This window comes from Lupinus angustifolius, unplaced genomic scaffold, assembly GCF_001865875.1.
Source record: "Lupinus angustifolius cultivar Tanjil unplaced genomic scaffold, LupAngTanjil_v1.0 Scaffold_150_39, whole genome shotgun sequence".
NCBI lineage: Eukaryota > Viridiplantae > Streptophyta > Magnoliopsida > Fabales > Fabaceae > Lupinus > Lupinus angustifolius.
Genome location: NW_017725924.1, coordinates 2,989 through 28,293, shown reverse-complemented (window position 1 = coordinate 28,293; position 25,305 = coordinate 2,989). Strand labels below are relative to the sequence as shown.

The 25,305-nt window shown below is 34.9% G+C and overlaps 3 protein-coding genes across 5 annotated transcripts; 2 read left to right on the top strand and 1 right to left on the bottom strand.

The window, feature by feature from the left end:
- Positions 1–419: 419 nt before the first annotated feature.
- On the top strand, positions 420–3,480 carry LOC109340229 (origin of replication complex subunit 6-like). 3 transcript variants are annotated; one of them, XM_019577855.1, is made up of 11 exons: positions 420–635; positions 710–756; positions 906–1,010; positions 1,132–1,212; positions 1,473–1,584; positions 1,684–1,746; positions 1,862–1,949; positions 2,054–2,124; positions 2,946–3,042; positions 3,134–3,229; positions 3,328–3,480. In XM_019577855.1, exons 1-10 carry the CDS (start codon positions 516–518, stop codon positions 3,211–3,213), a joined length of 864 nt encoding a protein of 287 aa, XP_019433400.1. In that variant the 5' UTR covers positions 420–515; the 3' UTR covers positions 3,214–3,229; positions 3,328–3,480. The 3 variants fall into 3 exon arrangements, with proteins under 3 accessions (XP_019433400.1, XP_019433401.1, XP_019433399.1); XM_019577856.1 differs by lacking the exon at positions 3,328–3,480 and having other exon boundaries at positions 3,137–3,231; XM_019577854.1 differs by lacking the exon at positions 3,328–3,480 and having other exon boundaries at positions 3,134–3,231.
- Positions 3,481–6,951: 3,471 nt separating this feature from the next.
- LOC109340230 (sphinganine C4-monooxygenase 1-like) lies at positions 6,952–10,298 on the top strand. The gene is made up of 2 exons (XM_019577858.1): positions 6,952–7,496; positions 9,504–10,298. Exons 1-2 carry the CDS (start codon positions 7,272–7,274, stop codon positions 10,053–10,055), a joined length of 777 nt encoding a protein of 258 aa, XP_019433403.1. The 5' UTR covers positions 6,952–7,271; the 3' UTR covers positions 10,056–10,298.
- Positions 10,299–12,778: 2,480 nt separating this feature from the next.
- Positions 12,779–17,269, bottom strand: LOC109340231 (protein PHYTOCHROME KINASE SUBSTRATE 2-like). The gene is made up of 2 exons (XM_019577859.1): positions 15,713–17,269; positions 12,779–13,679 (listed from the first exon to the last, which is right to left on the bottom strand). Exons 1-2 carry the CDS (start codon positions 16,779–16,781, stop codon positions 13,261–13,263), a joined length of 1,488 nt encoding a protein of 495 aa, XP_019433404.1. The 5' UTR covers positions 16,782–17,269; the 3' UTR covers positions 12,779–13,260.
- Between the last annotated feature and the right edge of the window lie 8,036 nt (positions 17,270–25,305).

Sequence of the window (25,305 nt, the reverse complement as noted above, 5' to 3'; positions counted from 1 at the left end):
TGTATATAGTATAAATGAGAATAATTTTAAAAAATCAAATCAAACTATTGGCAAAATTTATTCAATATAATCCCATTCCCTAATACACATGATACAAACAGAAAGCAAAAAAAAAAAATATTATAAAAACAACTAAAGGAAATATATCAAGATGTGCCTAATTTATATTACAAAAATTGACTTACTTATTTGTCTACTAAATAATTCCCTTAAATGATAGTTTTATATGAAAAAAAATAAGATTCGCGTGATCTTTGCTATCGGATACACATGCACTGGTTGGCAAACAGTTGCGGCGCTTAAAACCGAAAAGGATATAAACATTTTCATCATGGCGCCAAAATTTTGCGGGTAAATTTTTTGGCTCTATAAAAAAAAAACGAATCCATGAAGGAAATAAATTATCATAAATATCCTTTTCTTCCTGCTCAATATTCTCACTATATTCATTTTTCATTATTATTTCTTCACCGATTCATATTGTATCGAGTTCTTGAAACATAACAATAATCTTAATGGATCTACCACAGATTGCAAAGAAGCTTGGTCTCTCAGATTCCAAACTTGTGATTCGAAAAGCTGCGGAACTACGTCGACTTTCTGATCTTCAGTTTGATTGTTCTGCTATTGGAGTTGTAAGTTTTATTGCATTTCAATTTTCACATTTCAACTTGGAATGATTTTAATTTTTTTTAACTCATTTGGACAGGGTGAAGTTGCCAAAGCAGTTATTTGTTTGGAAATTGCTGCCACCAGGTACTTCTATTTTTTATTTATTTATTTGTTAGTTTGATTTGTTTTATGTTTGTTTGCGAGTTGAGTTTTGAATGATTTTGAAGCTTTCAATATGGATCTTTAATATCCTTATGGGGTTTGATGATGCTAACTTTTTACTCATTGTTTAGGCTTGGAACACTCTTTGATCGATCTTGTGCTGTGAAATTGAGTGGAATGTCTGAAAGGGCTTATATTAGATCTTACAATTCTCTCCACAATGGCCTCGGAGTCAAGTGAGTTTTTTCTTTCCAATTTTTCCTTTGCATATTAATTTATGATTTCCCCAATTGGGTATTTTTTGTTTTACTTTACTTTTTGAGTGAAATGTTGATGGATGTTTGTTTTCTGATGCAGGGTTAAGCTCGATGTTAGAGAATTAGCAATTCAATTCGGTTGTGTTCGAATCATCCCGTTTGTTCGTGATGGTCTCAAACTGTAAGTTCTCCTTATGTTTTGTGCTAATTGGATTGATAAACCTTATGTTATCAATTTGACAGAGTTTGCAGGATATCTTTATAGTATATGTTTAATTGAAAGCATTTTGGTTAAGAACGCATATTAGACTACATTTTGTTTAATTTTGTTCTGTTTATGTCTCAAATGCTATCCTTCATTTATTTATTTTAATTGTCACATTTATTTATGTATTGATTTCGGGTATACATGTTGCTAAGATTTATGTTCTTTGTGATCAGTTACAAGGATCGGTTTCTTTCTTCATTGCCAGCCTCTCGTCGTGCAAGTGCTGATTTTACTCGCCCTGTGTTTACAGCTGCTGCTTTTTATTTATGTGCAAAGAAACACAAGGTACATTTGAAATAATCTTTAAGTAAGGGCATTAAGTTATGAAGTTGACATGAACTATTCCTTTGTTTGTATTTAACCTGCTCGTTCCGTTTTTTCCAGCTCAAAGTGGACAAGATTAAGTTAATTGAACTCTGTGGTACATCTGAATCTGAATTCTCTAGTGTAAGTGCTGTGTGTAAATATATTTTTGTTCTGTGATAAATGTAATGTATGATTGCTTTAGTAGCTTGGTGTCCTATGAGCATGGTTTCAAATTGATTGTGATTGACTGCTGCAGGTTTCTACTACTATGAAGGACTTATGCCATGATGTTTTTGGGGTTGCTAAAGAAAAGAAAGATGCTAGAGAAGTTCAGTCAAATCGAGGTATATCACATTTGTAGACAATCTTGCATAGCAACTGAGTATGATGTATCGTTGAAAGTACGACATTTAACCTTTATTTCCTGCTTTTGTATCTCTTTGTGAAGATCTTCTTGATGTATTGCCATGTAAAAGGAAACCTGAGGATGGTGGCTATTTATCTGATGATGAGCCAGAGGTACTAATGACTTACCTCTTTACAACTTACAAGACTATTTCTTTTGGTATCAATTTGTTATTTTCTTAATTTGGGTCTCGGTCTAGAGATGTGCTTTTTACACTATTTATGATACAGATTTTAACTCAAAATTTAACTACAAGTCGGCATCTAACTGACTTTGATATACATACTTCAATTATTGTTTAATCAATGTTCAATGGAGCAAATTTATCATAGCTCTCTGAATAATTTTGTAACTATGAAGTCTGTCTTGATTTAGTATTAGAATGTTGGAAGCTGTCTAAAATTAAATTGACTCTGTCTTTGGAAAGCTGTATCATGTTTATTAATGATACTAGTTACTTTTTCTTTAAATTTTCTTCCAAGTCACTGTAAGTATTAGATTCTTAGTTATATCACACTGACTGAGGAATTATGACAAGTGTGTCTTTGACATGGAGGATAATCTAAATTTGTTACTTAATAGCCCACACAAGGTTTGGCTTAATTTTCATTGTTCATGTTCTCCCTAGTTATGAGCATTTGCAGTGCATTTGTTCATTGTAGGATGTCCTCTCTCTTTGGCCACAGATAACTGCCATTTGATTCATCTAGAATATAATTTCATTTTAGAATGTACAAATAATTTAATATCTCTAAATTCTAAGTACAAACGTGTGATCCAAAAGTGTGTACTCTAGATATATATTCCCCAATTTGGTTCCCTACATATGACCCTCCATTTGATCCTTCTATTACTTTATTTACTTCCAATTTTATGAATATTGAAGTCTTAAATGCTGAGTATGGAATTCAACTAATATTCATTGTATTTCTAGCTTTCAAGTTATAAAAAACGTAAGCAAATGGAAAAGGGTGATTATGAGAAGTGGAAATCTTCTGTGCTTGCATCCAATGAAGAGAACAAAACAAAAGGTATTGAAAGTTGAAACAGTTATAGCATTTTAGTCTCATTCAATTACTGAGTCAAAGAAAGACAGTTGACCTTTTTGTTTACTTTATATAGCAGCTTGCAAGCGAACCACACAGACTAGCCTCCGCTTTTTCAAGGAAGCCCCTGACACCAAGAAGTTAGAGGCTATTTGAGATGTTCTTTATTATTTATGGTCCCATTTTGTGATGAAAGATGATTTTGGAGGAAGCTCATTACAATAGGAAAGATTAGCATCAACTTTATGTTAAAATAATAGATCTGTTCCCTAGAAAAACAGAATAGAACTGCCCTGGTTGATTGATCTTGCATACTGGGGTTCTTTTTTTTTTTGAAGTTTATATCAAGAACTCTGTACACATTGGCATTCCTTTCTGAATTTTTTTTAAAGTTTATATCAAGAACTCTACACATTGGCATTCCTTTTAATTTTCACTGGTTTTGGTTTCAAAAGGTGATGGTGGGAAATTGATGAGATAAAACATTAGATTCAAGTGGGTTATATGTGATTGTGATAGATAAAAAATATCAACCAGAAGTTTTACTGCAAGGAAACTCTTACATGAGTTAGTTAAAACAATTTATTATATATATAGAAATTGTTACAAATAGTTACTATTTCGAGATAAAATATACTAATTCAAATAAATATAATTATAAATAAATTTAAATAAAATGAAACTAGTTTAATTTTAGGTATGATAATGCTCTACTATCTAACATGTTTCCTCAAACTAAAGTTTAATAAGTTTTTAGTTTGTTATTCAATTATGGGAATCTGTAAAATCATCACAAATATGTTGTATTTGTGAAATCTTTTGGTATAACCACCATGAAATGATTATTATTGATGGGATTTTTTTTTACTAATGACAAAATTCATCAATTAGAGGAAGTGAATCACTAGAATGATTGTTGGTGGCAGAAATAGTTGTAGATCTCAATAGGGAATAGTTGTCTCTATGGAGTTTGATGTTAATGAGTAGTATTTGAAGATTGAGGTTGGAGCTTGTAGTATTTGCTAGAGTCAACAGGGAAGGATTTGAAGTTGCATGAAGAACAGGAAGTGCAGATATGAGAGGAAAAAATTATGGCTCTAGATGCCATACAGGGAACAATATTCTCTTCATGTGAACACTGAATTACACGAGTATATATATACAGTAAAAAACATAACTGAAATGACACTACTTTTAACAGTATACACAAAGATAGGAAACCAGAAACCACGTTTGAACTGTTCAACAGATGTATCATTATCTGGTTGTTAATCTCTAGTATAATCATCACTGAAATGACTGTAAGTGGTATTAATTATCATATAATTTATCATTTGGAAATAAAATATTATCAATATGATTATTGTTGGGAGAAGAAACTTTTTTATATATATATATATATATATATGAAAGAAAATGTAATTTTGTATTTGGACAACTATAGCATGAAGTTTGAAATTATTAGGTCGAAGAAAAAATGAATATTAACATTAAAGTAAAAAAAAAGGGATAGGAGTTCCAAATTTTTGACATATCGAAAATAGAATTGTGACTGAACATAATATACAACAGGAAAAACGATGAGGATTTGACTTAGGTAAACGTAATTTATATTGCATAATCTATATACTACGTCAAATCCTAACTAGTGGACTCCATCGTCTCTTTTATATACAATATATATAGGCTATGACTTTATTCCTATATGACTTTATTTTAAAAAATTCAATTGACCATGTGTCTGTTTGAATTATTAATCTATATAACTGGATGCGTATTAGATAATGTTGTTAACGTAGCTGGAAATGTGATAATTGACGTTGTTTCTTATGCAAGCGAATATAATAAATAAATATAAAAATAAAAAAAGTTGCTTTACATAAAAAAGTTTGGTATCTAACAATAATTGGTTTATGATTAGCCTTTTGTTCAAAGCATTACAAATGAACAATAATCGTTCATTCATGTACATCTGTCTTCTTTGTTGGGTTAACATTAAAAAAAATAATTCTAAAATGGAAGATTAGAATCTGTGTCTATTATAATTATAAGTGTTTATTATAGATTGTTTTTCTAGAGTATGATTATATTCATTTATGATTATAGTAATTGAGATTAAAAAGTGGAAAAACTAAATCAATTCACCAAAATAAATAAGGGAAATATAATTTTTTTATAAACCCAAAATGGTAAAAAACAATCTATACCAACTTTAAGTTGCTTTGAGAATCTTATTTTTTGTGTTCAAAAGTGCTAAACTTGCCACACAACCATTCTCAACTTCTTCCACGGGTGCAAAAAAAAAAAGTAACTCTCTTTGAAGAAATTAGATATTTATCATATGTTTTATTTATGAGTTACTGTTTTATTTATTAGTTAAGTTTTGAAATATCAGAACTATATTTGTGGCAATCAACACCAAAGCAAGATATTAAAGCGTCTTTTAAGGCTATTATTACGTTATATACTTTTCTTATATGTTAGTATGAGTTTTTTTTGATGAACTTGAAATTTAATAATATAATCACTAAATACTCATTTTAGTTCATGATGTTTTTTAATTTTATTAGTCTGGTCATTTAAAAAATTTAAAATAAAAATAATTTCCAAATTTTTTAAATGTGAGTAAAATTAATTATTTCTATAGTCAAATTAGTTTATATCAGATGTTGTAAAATATGTTAAAAAAGATAATTTGAGCAACATATGAAACTTTTGAATTGTGTTTTTCATTTTTTGAGAGAACAAACTGATAAAAATAAAAAACATCTAAAATAAGTATTTACTCTAATATAATACAATTTCACTTCAAAAGGCAATTGTATTTTTAAGCTCCACTTACTTGATATTAAAGCTTCTTTATATTTATCTATTTATGATTTTACCCGATATTGAAGTTCATTTTTTATGATTTTTTTACCATAGATTGAAGTTTCTTTAGTATAAATAATCCAAAAAATGTAAAGCTACCTTTATTTTAAAAGGTGAAAACTCATTCAGTGTATAAAATAATCATAAATAATTAAATATTTTAACAACATTTTTTTACTCTTATTTCTTACCATAAATGGTAAAAACTGAAACTCAAAATAAGAAATATTTGTTAAAATAGGTTATGATGTTGACAAAAGTGTCATAAGAATGTTAAAGTTCATTAATTTGACTTAACATTCGAGATCTCAATAAAATGAATAAGTCATGTTGATTTTTCCTGGTTTTTCAAAAACGTACTCATAATTTTTTTAAGTCCAGAATGAATATTTAATCTTATTTTTTATTAAAATTCTATAATAATTAACAATAAATAATATGATGAATTGTCAACTATTATAATCTTATCCCATATACAGCTTTGACTTTATTTATTTTCAAAATTTTACATAGATGCTTGTGAAATAATTTGATAATAACTAACATCTTACCATAAATTCCATTCCAATTTCCTCACACATAGCAATACCAAATCTTGTACTTGAAGTTTCAAAAATCAAAAGTTCCCTATTTAAGAAATTACCAAGAAAAAAGCACTTCTTCTATCTTCTCTTTCACTTTCATAATATATTATTATATATATATTCTAGACAAAGTCATAAAATGACCGTTGGTCAACTCTAACGGCCCCGTCCATAGATAATAACAGCTTCATATCAAAACAAGTTGCTTCCTTTGTTTTCGTCAAATTCGGCGTCGTTTATTAACTTATTATAAACTAAACTATTCTCTGTTGCATTCCCCTACAACCGCAACCACGTTACACTCTCTCTTCCATCCAATAACTACCGTTCTTCGCCCATTTCCAAATCCAAAAACTGAGCAACACATAGGAGGCACACGATAACATCGTACACCCTTTTACACATGATAACGGAACATTTTTCGCCGTCTTTTTCCATCAAGAGTTTCGAACCTACGAGGTATTTAATTTTCAACATCTTCTTCTCTCTCCTCCGATGATCCCTTTTTGAAATCTTCCTTCACCCACTATATAATTGATTTGATTTTTTCAATTATTTAACATAAGGGGTTGGAGGAATAATAGGAGTGAGAGGTTTATTTTTCAGGTTTTCTTAATCTTCTCATAAAGGGTTAGGGTTTCCTCTTTTATTCCCAATTTTCTTCTTCTGGCCTATCTCAATTTCATTCAAATTTTGTGTTGGTGGGTTTTAGTTGAATCAAATAACAAAAAGGTTTGATTTTTATTTTGCGGGGTGGTGATGGATTTGACGATTTCTGATGAGTTGTTAGGAACTTTTGCCCCAATAGTAGTTTACTGGATTTATTCAGGGATTTATGTTGTTCTGGGTTTGTTTTCTGAGAATTATCGGTTACACACAAAGCAAGAAGAAGATGAAAAGAATTTGGCGTCAAAAGGTGCTGTGGTTAAAGGAGTTCTTCTCCAACAAGTAGTTCAGGCTGTGGTTGCAACCCTCTTATTTGCGGTAGGTTTTTAAGGTGAAAAAAAGTTTCTATTTTTGATTCCAGCTTTCCTTTTTAGATGAGTGATTAATCATACGATGATTAATAATTGGGCCAGTTTATATTACCAAAACAGATTTTGAGATTCATATTTCCAATACACTGTCTAATTTGGCTGTAGACAACAATCAAAGATTCAAAGTGTTTTCCACATATGAGTATGCCTTGCTAAGTTGTTTAGAATTTAGTGCAACCTATGAGTTGTTTTGTTTGGTATTTTGAAGTTGCAGGTTCTAATAAGCTTTTGTAGTTTTGTTGCTATTTAACATGTCAGTTCATCACTTAATCCTTAAGTTGCATGCATATGGGTAATGGTACCAATACCCACTGTTATGAGGTAGGATAACTTTAAAAGCCAGAGCACGGATACGGAGGATGTACTGTATAGAAATGTACAATCAAACAGTAAGGGCGACCCAGTTTACAAGGCTCCCACCCTGTGGTTAGGAATTGGTGTTTTTTCAAGTGGCATACTGGCATTGTATTTGTGAACAAAGGTCAAACATGGTTCCATTAAGATATATTTTTAGAAATTAGATAAGTCATGTACTTCCATATAACAGATCTGGTGATGGGGCAGTGATACGGCATCTGTTAATGGAGTGTGACCCATGTTATGACAGGGTGGTATGGCTGCGGTGGCTTGTGATGGGGGTTCTTATCCAGTGTGGTGTTGGGGCTGAGGTGGTTGGGGACTTGGGGTAGTAGGGTAGGGGTTGGAGGTCGGGGCAAGGAGGGGGATTTTGGCACTAAAAATTACTTATCATAATCATGTCTCGAACTTAATAAATTTTATCGTAGAATCACCCTTGTTATATTCACTCCTCAGTGGTGCATTTAAACCCAAAATAATTGTTCATTTCCAACAATTATAAACCCATAATAAGCTTCTTCCCCTCCAAAAGGAAATTAGAGCTCAGGGTGCCAATGCAGTTTCAAATTTGGTGCCTCCTGCTTCGCCCGACTAAACAGGACATTTGGATTCCTTTTTATATTTCTTTTGGGTTCTCAGGGATATTAAAAAAATATGATTTTGGTGGATATACTTATAGGGCTCTGTTCCTCTGATGAAAAAAATGTGACCCCACAGAATAATTGAGACATTGTTATTTCAGTGGGGGGTTGAATTCTGAAACCAAGGGAGTTGACTATTTAAACAGACTCAGAAGTATTGCATGCTTGCAATTCTTTTTTCTTTCTTTTGTTTCTAGACCTTTATAAATAAAGGAATAAATTCACTTTGATAGAAGAAACGTTACAAATATGTGAGGAAAAGGAGGCTTATCATAAGGCATGATACAAAACAACGAAGAAGAATGGGAAGTCACTGGAGCAAAGTTGTCCAGTCTCTTAAAATATCTGTGAAAACCCACAAAAAAAGCCATATGCTTTACACCAAATGTTAGCTAAACAAGAGAGGAGTCTCAATGTTAGCTAGATGTGACTGCATAGGGACCTTGTAGATTAAAATCATTAGTGCAAATATGGCTCTTTCATTTTAACCAGTTGGTTCACAGTTCTTAATGGGTACGAAACAAGATTTTGTTTAGACAGCTGCTATATGAATTTTGAAATCTTTGTTTCTTTGATAAAGACAAAAAGGAGTTGTTCTAGAAGGCATGGAATAAGTAAATGATCATGGCTTCTATTGCCACTTTTCAGATGCAGCGAGCTACATAATTGTCGGAAATGAAAATCTTGTTGTTTGTGCCTAAGTTTGCTGTGAGTTATTCTTTCTTTATAAAAAGAAGAATAAAAGATGTGAATTGTTAGTAACATTGACTTTTTTGAATCAAGAGGTTTGCATTGTTTACTAGATATGGAGTGTTGTGAACCTGATTTTTATGAAAAATTGTATTGTGGAATTGACTGATCTACTTGTACATTTTGTATTTGATATTCTGAAGCATTGTAGAGTTATGGTCAGATGTGGCTGATAAAATTCTAATTTGGTATTGGTTACTGTGCAGGTGACTGGAAATGACAGCCAAGATACAAATCAGAATGTTTCCCTTCTTGTTTCAGCGAGGCAATTTGTTATTGCTATGCTGGTAATCGACACATGGCAGTACTTTATGCACAGATACATGCATCACAACAAGTTCCTATACAAGCATATCCATTCTCAACACCACAGACTCATTGTGCCCTATTCGTTTGGAGCTCTGTACAATCACCCTTTGGAGGGGCTTATTCTCGACACCATCGGTGGGGCCTTATCTTTCCTCATCTCTGGCATGAGTCCCCGAATCTCTATCTTCTTCTTCTCCTTTGCCACCATTAAAACTGTCGATGATCACTGTGGTTTATGGCTCCCTGGGAACCTTTTCCATATATTTTTCAACAACAATTCTGCTTACCACGATGTTCACCATCAGCTCTTCGGCAACAAGTACAACTACTCACAGCCATTCTTTGTTATGTGGGATAAAATCTTGGGTACCTACATGCCTTACACACTGGAGAAGAAGGTTGGTGGTGGTTTTGAAACCAGACCTTGTAAAGATCACAAGGATGATTAATCATTTTGCTTGGTGTGCATTCCTCTTGTATTAGTATTGTGACCCCTCTATATGAGCAGAACTTACTTGAATGGTCATGTTTTGTATATACACATGAATATGATGTGCCCTTTTCAATTTTTCTTTATCTACTGTCCATACTAGATAGTATCTCAATAAAGAAATCTGAGGAGCTACCTATTAGGGAGTTACTTCCACTCTTGTACTGCTGGGTGCTGTTATCATATTCATTCTCTTGGTGTCTTACCTTGTTTGACTCTTACAAGTTACAATGCAATTTTTTTGTCCAAAATACAATGGTTTTACAAACTTTGTTATCTCTGGTTTTATTTCTTTGATGAAGGTCAATTTTTGATCAAAACTACAGCTATGAGATGATTGTTATACTTGTATTTGGACATATATCTAATTATGTACTGTATGGAGCCCATAAGTATTTATCATTGAATGAGATAGGTATGTGGATCTGTTAACTTTATTTGTATTCTTGTGCTCTATTTTGATTGTTTGTGGCCTTAGTGGGGAAAATGTCCATTCTATAATAAAAATTGCCAATATTGCTGAAGCCTTTAACTATCTAAACTAATTGAGCTGTCAGTCCCTGTTGGGACAAATAAATAAAGGGAATTGACATGTCTCCTTTTTCTCTGGTATATTCATAAGGATGCACCACACTTTGAAAGTGAGTGTGTCCTTAAAGCAAAAACACGTGCCTCTATTTTCTCACTTTATGGGCAAGTAAATTTGAAGAGTTTTTATTTGTGTGAACATAAAAAATGACTACAAGAGTCATTCCATAAAAAAAGAGAGTTAAATATATATATATATATCAAGAGTGGAAAAGTATATCATTCATATGTTAGTTATATCATTATTAAACTTTCAAATAAAAATAATACTGCATATTCATGGATTTGTTGAGCATCTCAACTCCTCTTGTAACTTCTTTAGAAAGGACTAATGATGATATACTTTCTCTGCTATTATTTTACGAAGGAGGCCAACATGTTCTCCATCAATCCAAAACAACAATCTGAATCCCTTATTATTAACCCAGTGGAAAGAATTTGCTGTCAGAATTATAAATCAGCTATGTTAGGTCCTATTCTTCTTCTAACTAGGAACAAATATACCTTACTTATTTTCTTCTATGATGAAGATATGAGACACTAGAATATGACTTCCAGACACATTTTTTACAGGCATCTTTCAAGTTTAATACCTTAGAGGCTCTTTGTAGCTCCACGTGATGACTTTTGAGGCAAATCTGAGAGCTTAAATGCCATAATATATTTAGTGGTCCATGCTATGATCACAAAGCTCATCTTTAGTGAATATTATAAAATAATGCATAGATAGTAAAAGTGACAACTGCTTAATATTCTGAATGCTAGAGTGGACCATTAATCTGTCAATTTGCACCACATAGAAGGTTGCTCAAAGCCTCAAACAATAAAGTTGCCATGACATGATGCCAATTGATAATATATTTTAGTATATGTCAAATGTCAAGGCACTGGAATCAACAAATAGAAAGCTTTTGTTAGTGAATAATACTTTTCAAATTTCAGAATATTGAATGCACTATATTTTTCAATGAAGATTTTATATCATTGGTTTCTTAACTAGTGTTGGTTAGCAAGACCCTTTATATATCTTCCTTCTTTTGGTCATAAATATCTTATCTGCTTTTGCTTTCTCAATAATAAATAGCTTCTCAGTGGAAAAGCTTCACTAACTTCTGATTCATCACTAGAAAGGTTTCAAAGTTGTTGTATTTTATAGGAAATGGAACTTTCATGTAAGAGCAACCCTTAATCTTAATGATACTGTCCATGCTTAGTTCTGAGCCATGAAGTACATTTAATTGAATCACACATTGATTCAAATTTTAGCTTCTATCTTCAGTTCTTCAGAACCAAATTACAAGCGGTTCGTCGAATGTTATACCGATAGATTTTGAGTAAATACCATGACATATGAAAGATAATTAGTTTGATAGACCTCCAAATTTATGAGGTAGTTTGACAGTTGAATGCTGCAAGCTTAATTCCTTGGTCCTCATATTTAAGTGTCACTTTTGTTAGTTGCATGTTGCTGTAAGGACATTCTATCCTTGAGGTTTGAGGGTTATCTGTTATGCAGTTGTGTGATCAATTTGTCTCTTTATGGATATTATCTTTATCATCACATGATTAAAATGATTTCTAATCATGAATTTTGTGTCCATTGCATAAGAAAAAGTAGAAATTGCTAGCACATAATTGCCCATTACTGCAGCAAGTAATGAAGTTTTAAAAAAGGAAAATTTATAGTGCCTTTAGTTGTTCCATGTAAATTTCATAGTATTTGAAGGATGATAAACTATATTAATATAATCACTTTTTTCCCTCTTTGTCGGTTGGATGCAGTAATAACCAACAATACAAGAAGAAGGTACACCTCTATTTCCTTTTTGTTTTGGTTGTGGTCCTCTAAAAAAGATATCATGAAAAGTGAAAAGAGAAAATTGCTGAAAAGCTATGTTCAAGCTTTCTAAATGGCTAAGGTACACAGGATCATATCCAAAAATGCATAAAAACAAAAAGCTATGCAACAAGGAGAGTCTTAACAGAGAGAGCATTTGAATAGGCAGTTTCACATTCTTTATATGAGACCAAATACATGAATACAAAGCAGACAATATCATTAACTAAAATTTAAAACTGAAACTGAAAAAACTGAAAAAACTGAATGGAACTATATACATATATATAAACAAACAAGAGAATGCATAAAGATCAGCGGAACACTTTTCGAAAGTGGTTTGTGTCTAAAGTGCGCAAAGAAAATTATACCGACCTTTAAATCATTCAGTGGATCGAGATCTCAATAGATTTGACCGAATCAAAGATGACTACACCTTTATTTGATCATCTCAGAGACAAACACACTTTATATAAGCCTTATCCGAAGAGTGGCAAGAGGAAGACACAAGACACTTCCTGCATGAGGTGGGGGTTTGATTTTCATTAGATGCTCTCTTTGCCTTTCAGATTGTGGCCTACTTCTTCTATCATTATTTTGGAAAACATATAAACCAGTAACAAACTCTATCACATTAAATCAAGATACATAACTGAACACATTCCAAATCCAATAAAAGATATACATATATTCAATCTACTGCTAAATATACAGGACTTATGATTATGAATAATATTGGCTAGTGTGAGCGCTGAAGTGGAGGTACAGCATAAGCATGTTGTCCATGTCTTGCACCAAATTTCCCTTCCGTAGTCTCTTCCTGGAACCTTGTCACCTGAGAGAAGGTGTCTGACCTGCGCCGAGATTGCGAGTTAGATCTTGGTTTCTCAGATGCTGTGAAGGCATCATCAGCAACTCCCACAGCTTTATGGCTCTTGCAGCCCAGCAGCATGGCAGGACGCCGCCTCAGTACTTGTCTACTCCCTTTAGTTTTCCCATTTGAGGAAGTTAAGGATGTCCTTAATGGACTCCTTATGGTTGCTACAGACCCTTGATCATCATAATCTGACATGGCTGAGTACTCTACAGCACTAGCAGTGACCACACTCCATTCTATGCTTGCCTCACTTGGTGCATAAAAACTTGGGCTGGCACAGCCTGAAGCAACATTGGATGTTGGTCTAGCATGGAAGGTAGTACTATTGGATTTTCCTGTGAGGCTCTCAATCTCAAATAAGTCTGAACTTGCATCACTCTCAGCATCATCATTATGGTAGTTTCCACCAGAATTAGCAGAGAAGTCATTTTCTTCCATTTTGGGACTACCTTCCCAAGAGGGCATTGAAAACTTTTTATCTAAGGTCAAGGACCTGCTGCTCCTTCTATCCAATATTGGGGAACCAAACACTTGCAATGATTTCCTTGGTGTCCCTATCTCCTCAAGTTGCATTTTCACAAGTTGGTTCCCTAAGCTAGAGTTCACAGTTGAGAATGCTGCTAAACTGTTTTCTCTACTCAGTTCCATCCCTAACCTCTCTTGATTATGGAAGTAAACATCCTTATTGATCAAAAGTTCGGCACGAGGATTACTTATTTTCACTGAATGATTAGCATCTAGATCAGCATTGAATAGATTCTTTGGTGTTTTTTTCTCATGAGGTATACCATAAGTAGGAGTTTTTTTAAAACTAACTTCACCTGCATGGTCACTGACATCAACAGAATTCTTATCAGAACAATAGCATTTGCAACCAAGACTTGCTAGAAAACTCTTCTTCTGAACCTTGTTTTTCCTGTTTCTCACAGCACTTTGTAGTAGTGCACTCTGGCTATTCCAACTTGATTCAGAACGAACACTTGGAATTCCACGCTGAACTGTATACTCTCTACTTTCTAGAGCTGTTTGTTTATCTTCCTGATACTGGTACTCCTTAGCATCGATTTTAGCAACTGTTGTACTCTCCACCTCTTCTCCATTGAAGTACTTTTCAGCCTCAAACACTTCAATTTCGCCATCTTCTTCCTTCTTTACGCCCTCGAGAGTAGCATCGTTCTTGTTGCTGATAAAGGGATCGAGATTTTGGCTTGACTCAGCGAAGGCTTTTTCATTGCTGTTCAAGTATGAAGAAAAGGAAGCATCACGGAGGTGATTGGTATTGTTATTCTGAGAGTTGAAAGCTTGCAACTGATGGATGCTGCTACTAGCAGTAGATCCTGTGATAACCATAGTTACAAGTTTATTGAGAGAAATTGAGTATGAAGTCCTAAAAAATGGCCTAAAGAGAGACTTAAAGAAGAACAAGAGAAAAAATAATAAAGACAAAGGTATTGAAATACTCTGAAGTAAGAAAATTAATATTATGACAAATTGAGTACAAAAGGGTCAGAAGAATATGGAAAGGTGCATAAGGAAGTAAACTTAAAGGAAAACTTAATTTTACTTCAAGGCATGGGTAAGGTTAGATTAAAGGAATTGAATGCAAGAGAGAATTTAAAATGAAGGGTTGAATGATTGGCAAACATGCTTAGGAGTAGCTCCATAAGTAGGCAAGTGGAACATGAAAAATGTCAAGTTGGTAGGACCATGTACTTGTATGCCTAATTGACACTTCATTAGTAGTTTTCAAGCAAATTTCTTGAATTCAGACTGATAAACTTTCATTATTAGTCTGCCTAATAACATGTGTTAGAACAGATTAAATACAGAATATGGATAGAAAGTTTATCTGCCTAAAGTCCTAAACTAACAGTTGTATATTCCATTATTCCTTATATTGGAAAACCCCTATGATTGGTGTCCTTCTAGGAAGGAGTGAAAAGTACTATAGAGAAACATGTTCCATTATCCACTTTGATTCTAATAAACACTCTGACAAGTACTGTAGTCTCATCATTTTAAAAAGTATCATTTTGCCTTTTCACTTTTCACTGTTGGATATGACTCAGTCAATAGTCCTTTCTAGTTTAGTACACCTTTTAACAGATCAAATATTAAATACTTAAAAATGCTAATGAGATTTAATAGTGACAAACAGTGAAGGGACATAAGGAACAAGTTGGTATTGAATGCAGTTACTCAGTGCAATTGTACTGCTGTTGGAAATAATAGAGTAGTGCTTCTTCTGTTTCTGTTTCACAAGAACGTGATAGGTGAGAGACTATGGTAAGACACTTAAGTGGGCTGGCACAGCCTGAAGCAACATTGGATGTTGGTCTAGCATGGAAGGTAGTACTATTGGATTTTCCTGTGAGGCTCTCAATCTCAAATAAGTCTGAACTTGCATCACTCTCAGCATCATCATTATGGTAGTTTCCACCAGAATTAGCAGAGAAGTCATTTTCTTCCATTTTGGGACTACCTTCCCAAGAGGGCATTGAAAACTTTTTATCTAAGGTCAAGGACCTGCTGCTCCTTCTATCCAATATTGGGGAACCAAACACTTGCAATGATTTCCTTGGTGTCCCTATCTCCTCAAGTTGCATTTTCACAAGTTGGTTCCCTAAGCTAGAGTTCACAGTTGAGAATGCTGCTAAACTGTTTTCTCTACTCAGTTCCATCCCTAACCTCTCTTGATTATGGAAGTAAACATCCTTATTGATCAAAAGTTCGGCACGAGGATTACTTATTTTCACTGAATGATTAGCATCTAGATCAGCATTGAATAGATTCTTTGGTGTTTTTTTCTCATGAGGTATACCATAAGTAGGAGTTTTTTTAAAACTAACTTCACCTGCATGGTCACTGACATCAACAGAATTCTTATCAGAACAATAGCATTTGCAACCAAGACTTGCTAGAAAACTCTTCTTCTGAACCTTGTTTTTCCTGTTTCTCACAGCACTTTGTAGTAGTGCACTCTGGCTATTCCAACTTGATTCAGAACGAACACTTGGAATTCCACGCTGAACTGTATACTCTCTACTTTCTAGAGCTGTTTGTTTATCTTCCTGATACTGGTACTCCTTAGCATCGATTTTAGCAACTGTTGTACTCTCCACCTCTTCTCCATTGAAGTACTTTTCAGCCTCAAACACTTCAATTTCGCCATCTTCTTCCTTCTTTACGCCCTCGAGAGTAGCATCGTTCTTGTTGCTGATAAAGGGATCGAGATTTTGGCTTGACTCAGCGAAGGCTTTTTCATTGCTGTTCAAGTATGAAGAAAAGGAAGCATCACGGAGGTGATTGGTATTGTTATTCTGAGAGTTGAAAGCTTGCAACTGATGGATGCTGCTACTAGCAGTAGATCCTGTGATAACCATAGTTACAAGTTTATTGAGAGAAATTGAGTATGAAGTCCTAAAAAATGGCCTAAAGAGAGACTTAAAGAAGAACAAGAGAAAAAATAATAAAGACAAAGGTATTGAAATACTCTGAAGTAAGAAAATTAATATTATGACAAATTGAGTACAAAAGGGTCAGAAGAATATGGAAAGGTGCATAAGGAAGTAAACTTAAAGGAAAACTTAATTTTACTTCAAGGCATGGGTAAGGTTAGATTAAAGGAATTGAATGCAAGAGAGAATTTAAAATGAAGGGTTGAATGATTGGCAAACATGCTTAGGAGTAGCTCCATAAGTAGGCAAGTGGAACATGAAAAATGTCAAGTTGGTAGGACCATGTACTTGTATGCCTAATTGACACTTCATTAGTAGTTTTCAAGCAAATTTCTTGAATTCAGACTGATAAACTTTCATTATTAGTCTGCCTAATAACATGTGTTAGAACAGATTAAATACAGAATATGGATAGAAAGTTTATCTGCCTAAAGTCCTAAACTAACAGTTGTATATTCCATTATTCCTTATATTGGAAAACCCCTATGATTGGTGTCCTTCTAGGAAGGAGTGAAAAGTACTATAGAGAAACATGTTCCATTATCCACTTTGATTCTAATAAACACTCTGACAAGTACTGTAGTCTCATCATTTTAAAAAGTATCATTTTGCCTTTTCACTTTTCACTGTTGGATATGACTCAGTCAATAGTCCTTTCTAGTTTAGTACACCTTTTAACAGATCAAATATTAAATACTTAAAAATGCTAATGAGATTTAATAGTGACAAACAGTGAAGGGACATAAGGAACAAGTTGGTATTGAATGCAGTTACTCAGTGCAATTGTACTGCTGTTGGAAATAATAGAGTAGTGCTTCTTCTGTTTCTGTTTCACAAGAACGTGATAGGTGAGAGACTATGGTAAGACACTTAAGCATGGATCCCATCCAATGATTTTTTTGCATACACATAAATTCATTTTTTTAATTTAGGATCATATGCTTAATAACATTCCAAAACTTCTTCTACAAAAAGGTCAAGAGTTCGATTCCAGAATGACAAAAAGGTCAAGAGTTCGATTCCTGAAAGCAACACTTGTTGGGAGGAACAACCATGCACCTCATAATGGATTAGTTTCTTATCTAAAAAAGTGAGGAAATGCGTACCATTTTTTTTTTTTTGAAAACTTCTTCAGTAATAAGGGTATTTGTAGGAGGAATAACCAACCAGCAAGTTCATATGCTTGGATTGCTAATACCACAAAAACAAATTATTACCATGAATTTCCCTACCTTAGAGAATAACCAACCAGAAAAAAAACTTGTGTGTTTGAGTCAGAGATTTTCTGTCCACACAATTGAGAGTAGTAACAAGCAAGCATATTTATTACCAGTGCCAATAATTAGCCTATCATATCAACCGTATAAGTCCAAAGCAGGCATAAAATATTGACAAGATTTCACGCTAGTTGCTATATTATACACCACACTTTAAGCAAAAATCAAATAATGGATAGGAAATAAATAGCACCCCCAGACCCCAGTTAGGGGTGGCTTTAATGTAGGACAAGGGAAGTGGCCCTTCAAATTAAGGAAAATTGTTTACAACTTAGACTATGATGTTAAATTTGAACTGATTAATCAATGATAACAGTTTAATCGAGTTATATAACTGGTTAACCTTCCACTACATGTCTACATAAGTGATCTATCTCCTCTTCCTTCTTATTTTAGCAAAAACAAAAAGTTGGACAAAATTCTGTGTCAATCAAGAGTGTGGCTTCACTTCTAGGAGTTTCCTTTCAATTATTATTTCTGATGTAGACCATCGGTATCATTCGCAATATGCAACCCTTCATGACCTGGATAAAACGACTGTTATTTTGTGATTGATCGGAGTGGTCGGACTGAAAATCCGAACAAGAGTTCTTCTGGTATCCAGATTGAGGTTGACTTGGACCCGCCGATAAATGAGAGGCAAGAAGTAAGTAAAGATTAATAATGAAAGTGATAAGTTCAAAGTTAAGATACTCCTATTAGGGAAGACCCTTATTTATAGTGGTTGAGAGAGATGATGTGACTTTAGAAGACACTTGGCATGGGCATGGCCAACCATTCTGGTCTATCGGGGGCTGCTTTTCCCGTGTCAGGTGGTTTGACAGGTCCATACTCTATGCACAGTTGACTAGTAGCTTGTAGCAGATGTGATAGTCGCATATGAGATTTGTCTTGTTATACTGGCAGGAGGGTAGGTGGTATTGCAGCTGGCGTGACATTGCCTTGTTGGCGGCGTGTCAGGCAGAAGTAGTCCCAAACTCGGCTTAGTAAGGCTGTTTAATGGGCATGTGGAGTCCTTCACTGGTTGTTTCCAGACCTTGGTCGGTTGGGGGAGAAGGCAACCAGACAGATGGGGCATCCGAATGACCAGGGTGGAACAACTACTGAGTGACAAAGCTCTCCCTCCGAGTATAATATAGTTGTATACCCGATACTCGAAGTCGAGACCACTTGTTAAGATGGATCAACTCCATGTCACTTGATCCACACACTCCATGGTTTCCTTTCAATTAATTGAAACCAATCTTCTTGCTATTGATTTGAGTAGCATGAATGTTCAAGCAAGCAGCCCCCCAAGAACTAGCTTGGCTAGTCTTGGATTCACAGCATTGCATTGAATTTTTGTCATCTCTAAAATTGACAGGTGAACCAGCATGTCTACCCAAGTGAACTATCATTGGAGACTTCAACTATCATACACGTGACCGTAATTAGAAACAAAGTAGGTGTTGGAATTTTTCAGGACAGCCTAGTCTTCTCTTGTGGTTGATGCTAGCAGGACTTTAATCCAGGAAAGTGTTAGCAATGTAGCACATTATTTTGTTCTTGAATATGCCGACATGATTTAAATTTTAATGGTAGCTAGGGATCAAAAGGTGTATCTCAAAAAAATTAAAGGAAAGTTCTATCACACACCAATAAGATTAAGGATGATTTAGGATATTAAATGTTTAATGATACGTTTGTTTAGTTGTGTAAGACTCTGCAAGATTCCAAAAAGATTAAAATATCACGGGTTCAATTCTTGAAAGTGACACTTGTTGAGTGTGACGATTTATACCGAAAAAGATTAGTTCCTGACTTTATGGGTGAGAAGATATTTTTGACAATACTAACAACATAGTGTGTATAAGAGATTATTTTAGAAAAGATAATGTTATTATAAAAGAAAAAGTAAGGGTCACACATGCTATGAAAATAGGTAAAAAAAAGTTATGCTTCAAATTGTGGGAGAATTTCCAAATGAAGAGGTAGTCATGTCTTAAGGCACTCCTACTAAGTACCAAGAGTCACCAAGGTAGTTATCCATTATTGGTAAAAGAATGTGTTGGTTCATGAAAATCCTAAAGATGTGTGTGTTGGTTCATTAAAATTCTTCATTGATGAATAGTTATACTGGTTCATAAAACCTTTTATAAATGAAAACCACAACATTTCAATGAAGTACACAAAGATCAAAATATACTATCTTTGTTGACATGTAGTTGGAAATTGACTGTGAGTGTGAAATCTAAAAAACTCCCAAGTTTCACATAGAAAAGTTTTGAAAAAAAACTACTCCCAAGTCTCACATTGGAGAGATGAGGACTTGAAAAAAATCCCAAAATTATAAATAGAGGTCTTCTCCCATCATTATAACTAGCACCAAGTTGAAGGCGTTTTGATGTGAACTTCAAAGAGCCTAACTTTGATATTGATGGCCTTGAAGGCATAAGTGATCCTATGACTAGGGCTAGAGCAAAAATGACTCAAAATGCCATTGGACAACTCATAATGTTGATCCATGATGGCGAACCAAAAATAGCCCAAGGGGGTATAAAGATGCTCACTAGCATCTTGGTCCATGGTTCTGACCGAGCCAAGGATGGACCAGGCCATGCGCATAAGTCAGGCCACGGGTCTGACCAAGGCGCCAAAAGTGGCCCTGACATGGACCCACATGCATCAGGCTCAATTCCTGACTGAGACAACTCTGACCGAGTTGGGGACTTTGGTGCACCCAGTGTTGCACCAGGTGCTGGGCCAAACTGGCATGGCCAGGAAATCTGACCGAGGCGCATGAGCCTAATGTGCCGCATCAGGCATTGGGCGTAGCCTGACCGAGTCAGACCTAGCCAATTTAATTAGTATTGAGCAAATTTAATTTTTATAATAAATGTGTGGGCTAACTTTTGTCCAAAATTTAGTTTATTTAATTCAAATATGTTTGTCATAAACCTGCCTATAAAAATTGACCAGAATGAAAAATGACTCATAGATGATTAAGTCAAACCTAAAAGTGTAACCGACACTGACCAACTTCTAATTTTCATGAACCAAACTCATTCTAACTTAGTCTAATATTATTTGGTAGGTAAATAAAGACTATTGTAGCCGTTGGAAGGAGATTGCTCGAAGAAAATCACAATATGACCGTGGAGGAGCTTAATGAAGCATTTATAAGGCTTAAACACCATTTCTAGACCGTTGGAGCTAAATCCACCTGAGCACATTTCATCCAAAGGAATCCTAAGTTAATTTCAGAGTTGTTGGAGCAAAGATGCTCGTGTGAAATTAGAAAATGGTCATTTGAGACTTTAATGGTGCATTAATGATGCATTATGCACATGTCCTAGTCGTTGGCAGCCTACCATCTTGCACCAACGACATTCTATGCTATTTAGTGCATCCTTAATCAACACTTAGCCGTGGGGAATTCATTCCTTAGCAAAGGAATCCTATGCCAAGTCAAAGTGTACCTGAGGAGCATTAAGAAGGCTTAACTCCAACAATTTCCATGTGCCAAATTAGAAGAATCCAATGGAGCTAATCAAAGCTTAGCCATGAGCATTAAGGAGTCTTAAAGTCTCATTGATCATATGACTTAATTGTTGAGCTGTGCACTTAAGGAGAAAAGGAATCCCATGCTCATCACTATCCAACCGTGGCGATAAAGCACCCTAGGCCAAGTCATTAAGTTTTTTTTCAATTGTAATAAAGCACACGAAACACATGTGTTCATTTCTTTACTACTCGAATATAGTCTAGTTTAGGAGTAGATTCATTTGGTTTTAGGAAATCCAATGTAAACTTACCATGCATAAGTCTTAGTTGCAAACCGTGGGAGCCTTAGAGGCTTGCCTATAAATGTAAGGCTTTTTGCTATGAAATAAACACATTGAGTTGAAAGTTAAATTGAATTCCTTTGTGAATCAAAAAGGATTATATCCTTGTGAGAGTATTCTCCAAACCTTCTTGGCTGAACCAAGATTAGAAGTTCTTATCAAGAACCAAGTTCTTGTGGCGAGCATCACTAATCATCACTTTGGCTTATCAACACCTTAAGTGTTGTGGCGCCTTCACCTCAAATATTTTTCATCTTCTTTTATCTCAAGTGATGTGAACCTCTTCAGGAGATTCTAAGAACGATCTTTTCTTGGTTGGTGTTTGCTTGTTTAAGGCCACGGTTTGTAGTGTTTAGGTTTGTGTTTGTAAGATAACAAGAAATAGGCAGTGGATAAAAGAAGATGGAATAGGTTGAAGGGTGATATGGCGCCACAACAATGGAATGTTGATAAGCCGGGTGATGTTCGCCACAAGAACGTGGTTCTTGATAAGAACTTATAACCTTGGTTCAGCCAAGGAGTTTGGAGAGAAACTCTCAACAAGGATGACAATCCTCAATTTTTAATCAAAACTCAAAAACTGTTTATTTCATCAAATCTGAATACAACTTATAGGAAAACATTTAGGTTTGTATGTGAAACCCTAGCCCTAAAAGTGTGCACGGCTACACTAATTTTCCACATGGAAAAGTCTTACACGAAAATAAAGCATAAAATTAATGGAAAAACGAAAAATAAGAAAGTTTTAATACAAATGCAAAAACTAAGAAAATTCAGTCTTGGATTCCTCTATTTGCCTTGATGAATCTGGTCATCCCATGTAGACTTGGACCCCACGAATTAAAGGGCTGCATGGTGCTTTGGATTGTCTTGAATGCCTTGCACAAACTTCACAATTACAATTAATGCTTTTGTTGAGTGCACATTCCTTCACTTAGGCTGATTCATGCACGGTTGAAAAAGGATGAGTGAGGTTTGAATCTGAATTGAGTTTGGCACAAATTCCTCACTAAACATTAAGGCTTTGAATGATTTTTATTTGGTGAATAGCATTCCATAAAAACCACGGTTCAAAAGGCCAAGCACCTATTCAAATGAGTCTTCAAGTCTTGAACAAGGAATTAAATGCTTTGCACAAGTTTCTCAGGGAAATAATGCCTTGGCCGAATTTTTTAAGGCATGGCACAAAACACACCCCTTCATTAAGTTGATTGCACGAATTGCATAGGAGAAATAATGTATCTTGACTTGGTTTGAAGGTTTGCACGAAAATCTCCCCTCCTTAAAGGCTTCCTTGACTTGGCTTTAATGCTGGCCACCAACTCTCATGTATCCTTGACTGCACTTATTCTGAAATTCAAATAAGTTAAGACACATTAAATACTTGAAATAAAAGAATTAAGACACATTAAACTAGTCTTAAAAACAACTTAGAAAGAAATAGGAAATGTTAGGACACATTAAATATGTCCTAGGCCAAGCTTCAAGCTTGGCCGTGCCCTTATTTAAAGGGTAGGGAAATCTTTTCCCCATCTTGGCCTACACTTAAAGCAATGTAATAAAAACGAAAATAACTCCCTTGGGTTGGTTTTGGAGGATGCTCCTTGATGGTCTTTATGATCTTTATGAAGATTGGATTGGGTGGCTTCTCCTTGATGTTCTTTATGAGGAGCATAAGTACATTTAGTCCAAGTTTGGGCCTTGTTCTTGGCTTGGGCCCACTTATGCCTAATAGCTCCTTCTTTGGAATCTTGCGCATTTTCTGGATCACATCACAAGATTAGAAGTTCTTATCAAGAACCAAGTTCTTGTGGCGATCATCACTTTGGCTTATCAACACCTCAAGTGTTGTGGCGCCTTCACCTCAAATCTTTTTCATCTTCTTTTATCCAATTTCAATACATTTCCGCTGCTTATTTTCAAGAGCGCTACTCAATCGTGAGCTTAGGCCAAACACCAACCAAGATAGATCATTTCAAGAGCCTTTTAACCAAGAGGTTCACATCACGTTTCCTCTCAACTTTTCTTTCTCCCCCCTAATACTCCGTCGATGCATTTCCGGCAACCTTCTCCCCCTTTCTTTCCATGACACTTAGGAATTGGCACAAACAACCAAAGTGAGATTTCGAGAACTGACACTGGTAGTCAGTATTGTGTGTAAAGAATTGGCACGGGTAGCCAAATTGTGGACATTTCGAGAACTGACACTGGTAGTCAGTATCGTGGGAAGAGAATTGGCACGGGTAGCCATATTGTGAGAATTTTGAGATTTGGCATTGGTAGCCATATTGTGGTGGGTGTATTCGAGATCAGTTCTTACAATGCAATAAGAATTCGATAACAGAGATCTGGACTGTTTTATCCTAGGGACGACGTGGTTGATAGTGTGCTTGCACATTTCGGGCAGTACCACGAAACGTCTTAAAGAGAGCGACATGGTCGTGACTCAGTCACTAAGAGAATTGGCACGGGTAGCCATATTATGGGTATTTCGAGAATTGACATTGTTAGCCATATTGTGGGAATTTTGAGAATTGGCATTGGTAGTCATATTGTGGTGGGTGTATTCGAGATCGGTTCTTACAGTGCAATAAGAATTCGATAACAGAGATTTGGACTGTTTTATCCTGGGGACGGTGTGGTTGATAGTCTGCTTGCACATTTCGGGCCGTACCACGAAACGTCTTAAAGAGAGCGACATGGTCGTGACTCAGCAAGTAAGTATTATTTTGTGTCATTTATAATTGTTGCAAGCTACGGTAACAACAATTTTAAGACGTTTCGACTGCAATGATATTCATAGATAATATTACTGGACCGAACATCTATGACCTGAACAAACCATTTCGATTTGACGGAACAAATTTCAAACGTTGGCAACATAAGATGAAGTTTTTCCTCACTATGAGAAAGGTTGTCCATGTTTTGAAAACCGACATCCCAGTGATGTCGGATGAGGCTGAAAAAGAGGAAAGAGATAAACTGGCTATTGAAATAGCTCTCTGGAATGAAAGTGATTATTTATGTAAGAAATTCATTTTGACTCTGGCAACCTGTTCATCTACTTCAAATGTGGGAAGTCAGGTCATATCGCACACAAGTGCAGAAATAAACCTATGGATCGTCCTCCACAAGCCAACATGGTTGATGAACCATTTGTGGCTGTATTATCTGAGGTAACTATGGTTGGATGAACTAATGGGTGGTGGGTAGATACTGGCGCATCCCGCCATGTCTGATATGACTGTGCTATGTTCAAAACATACACGGATGCTGATGATAAGAAGGTGTTGTTGGGTGACTCCCACACCACTATTGTTGCTGGAACTGGTGATGTTAGTTTATTGT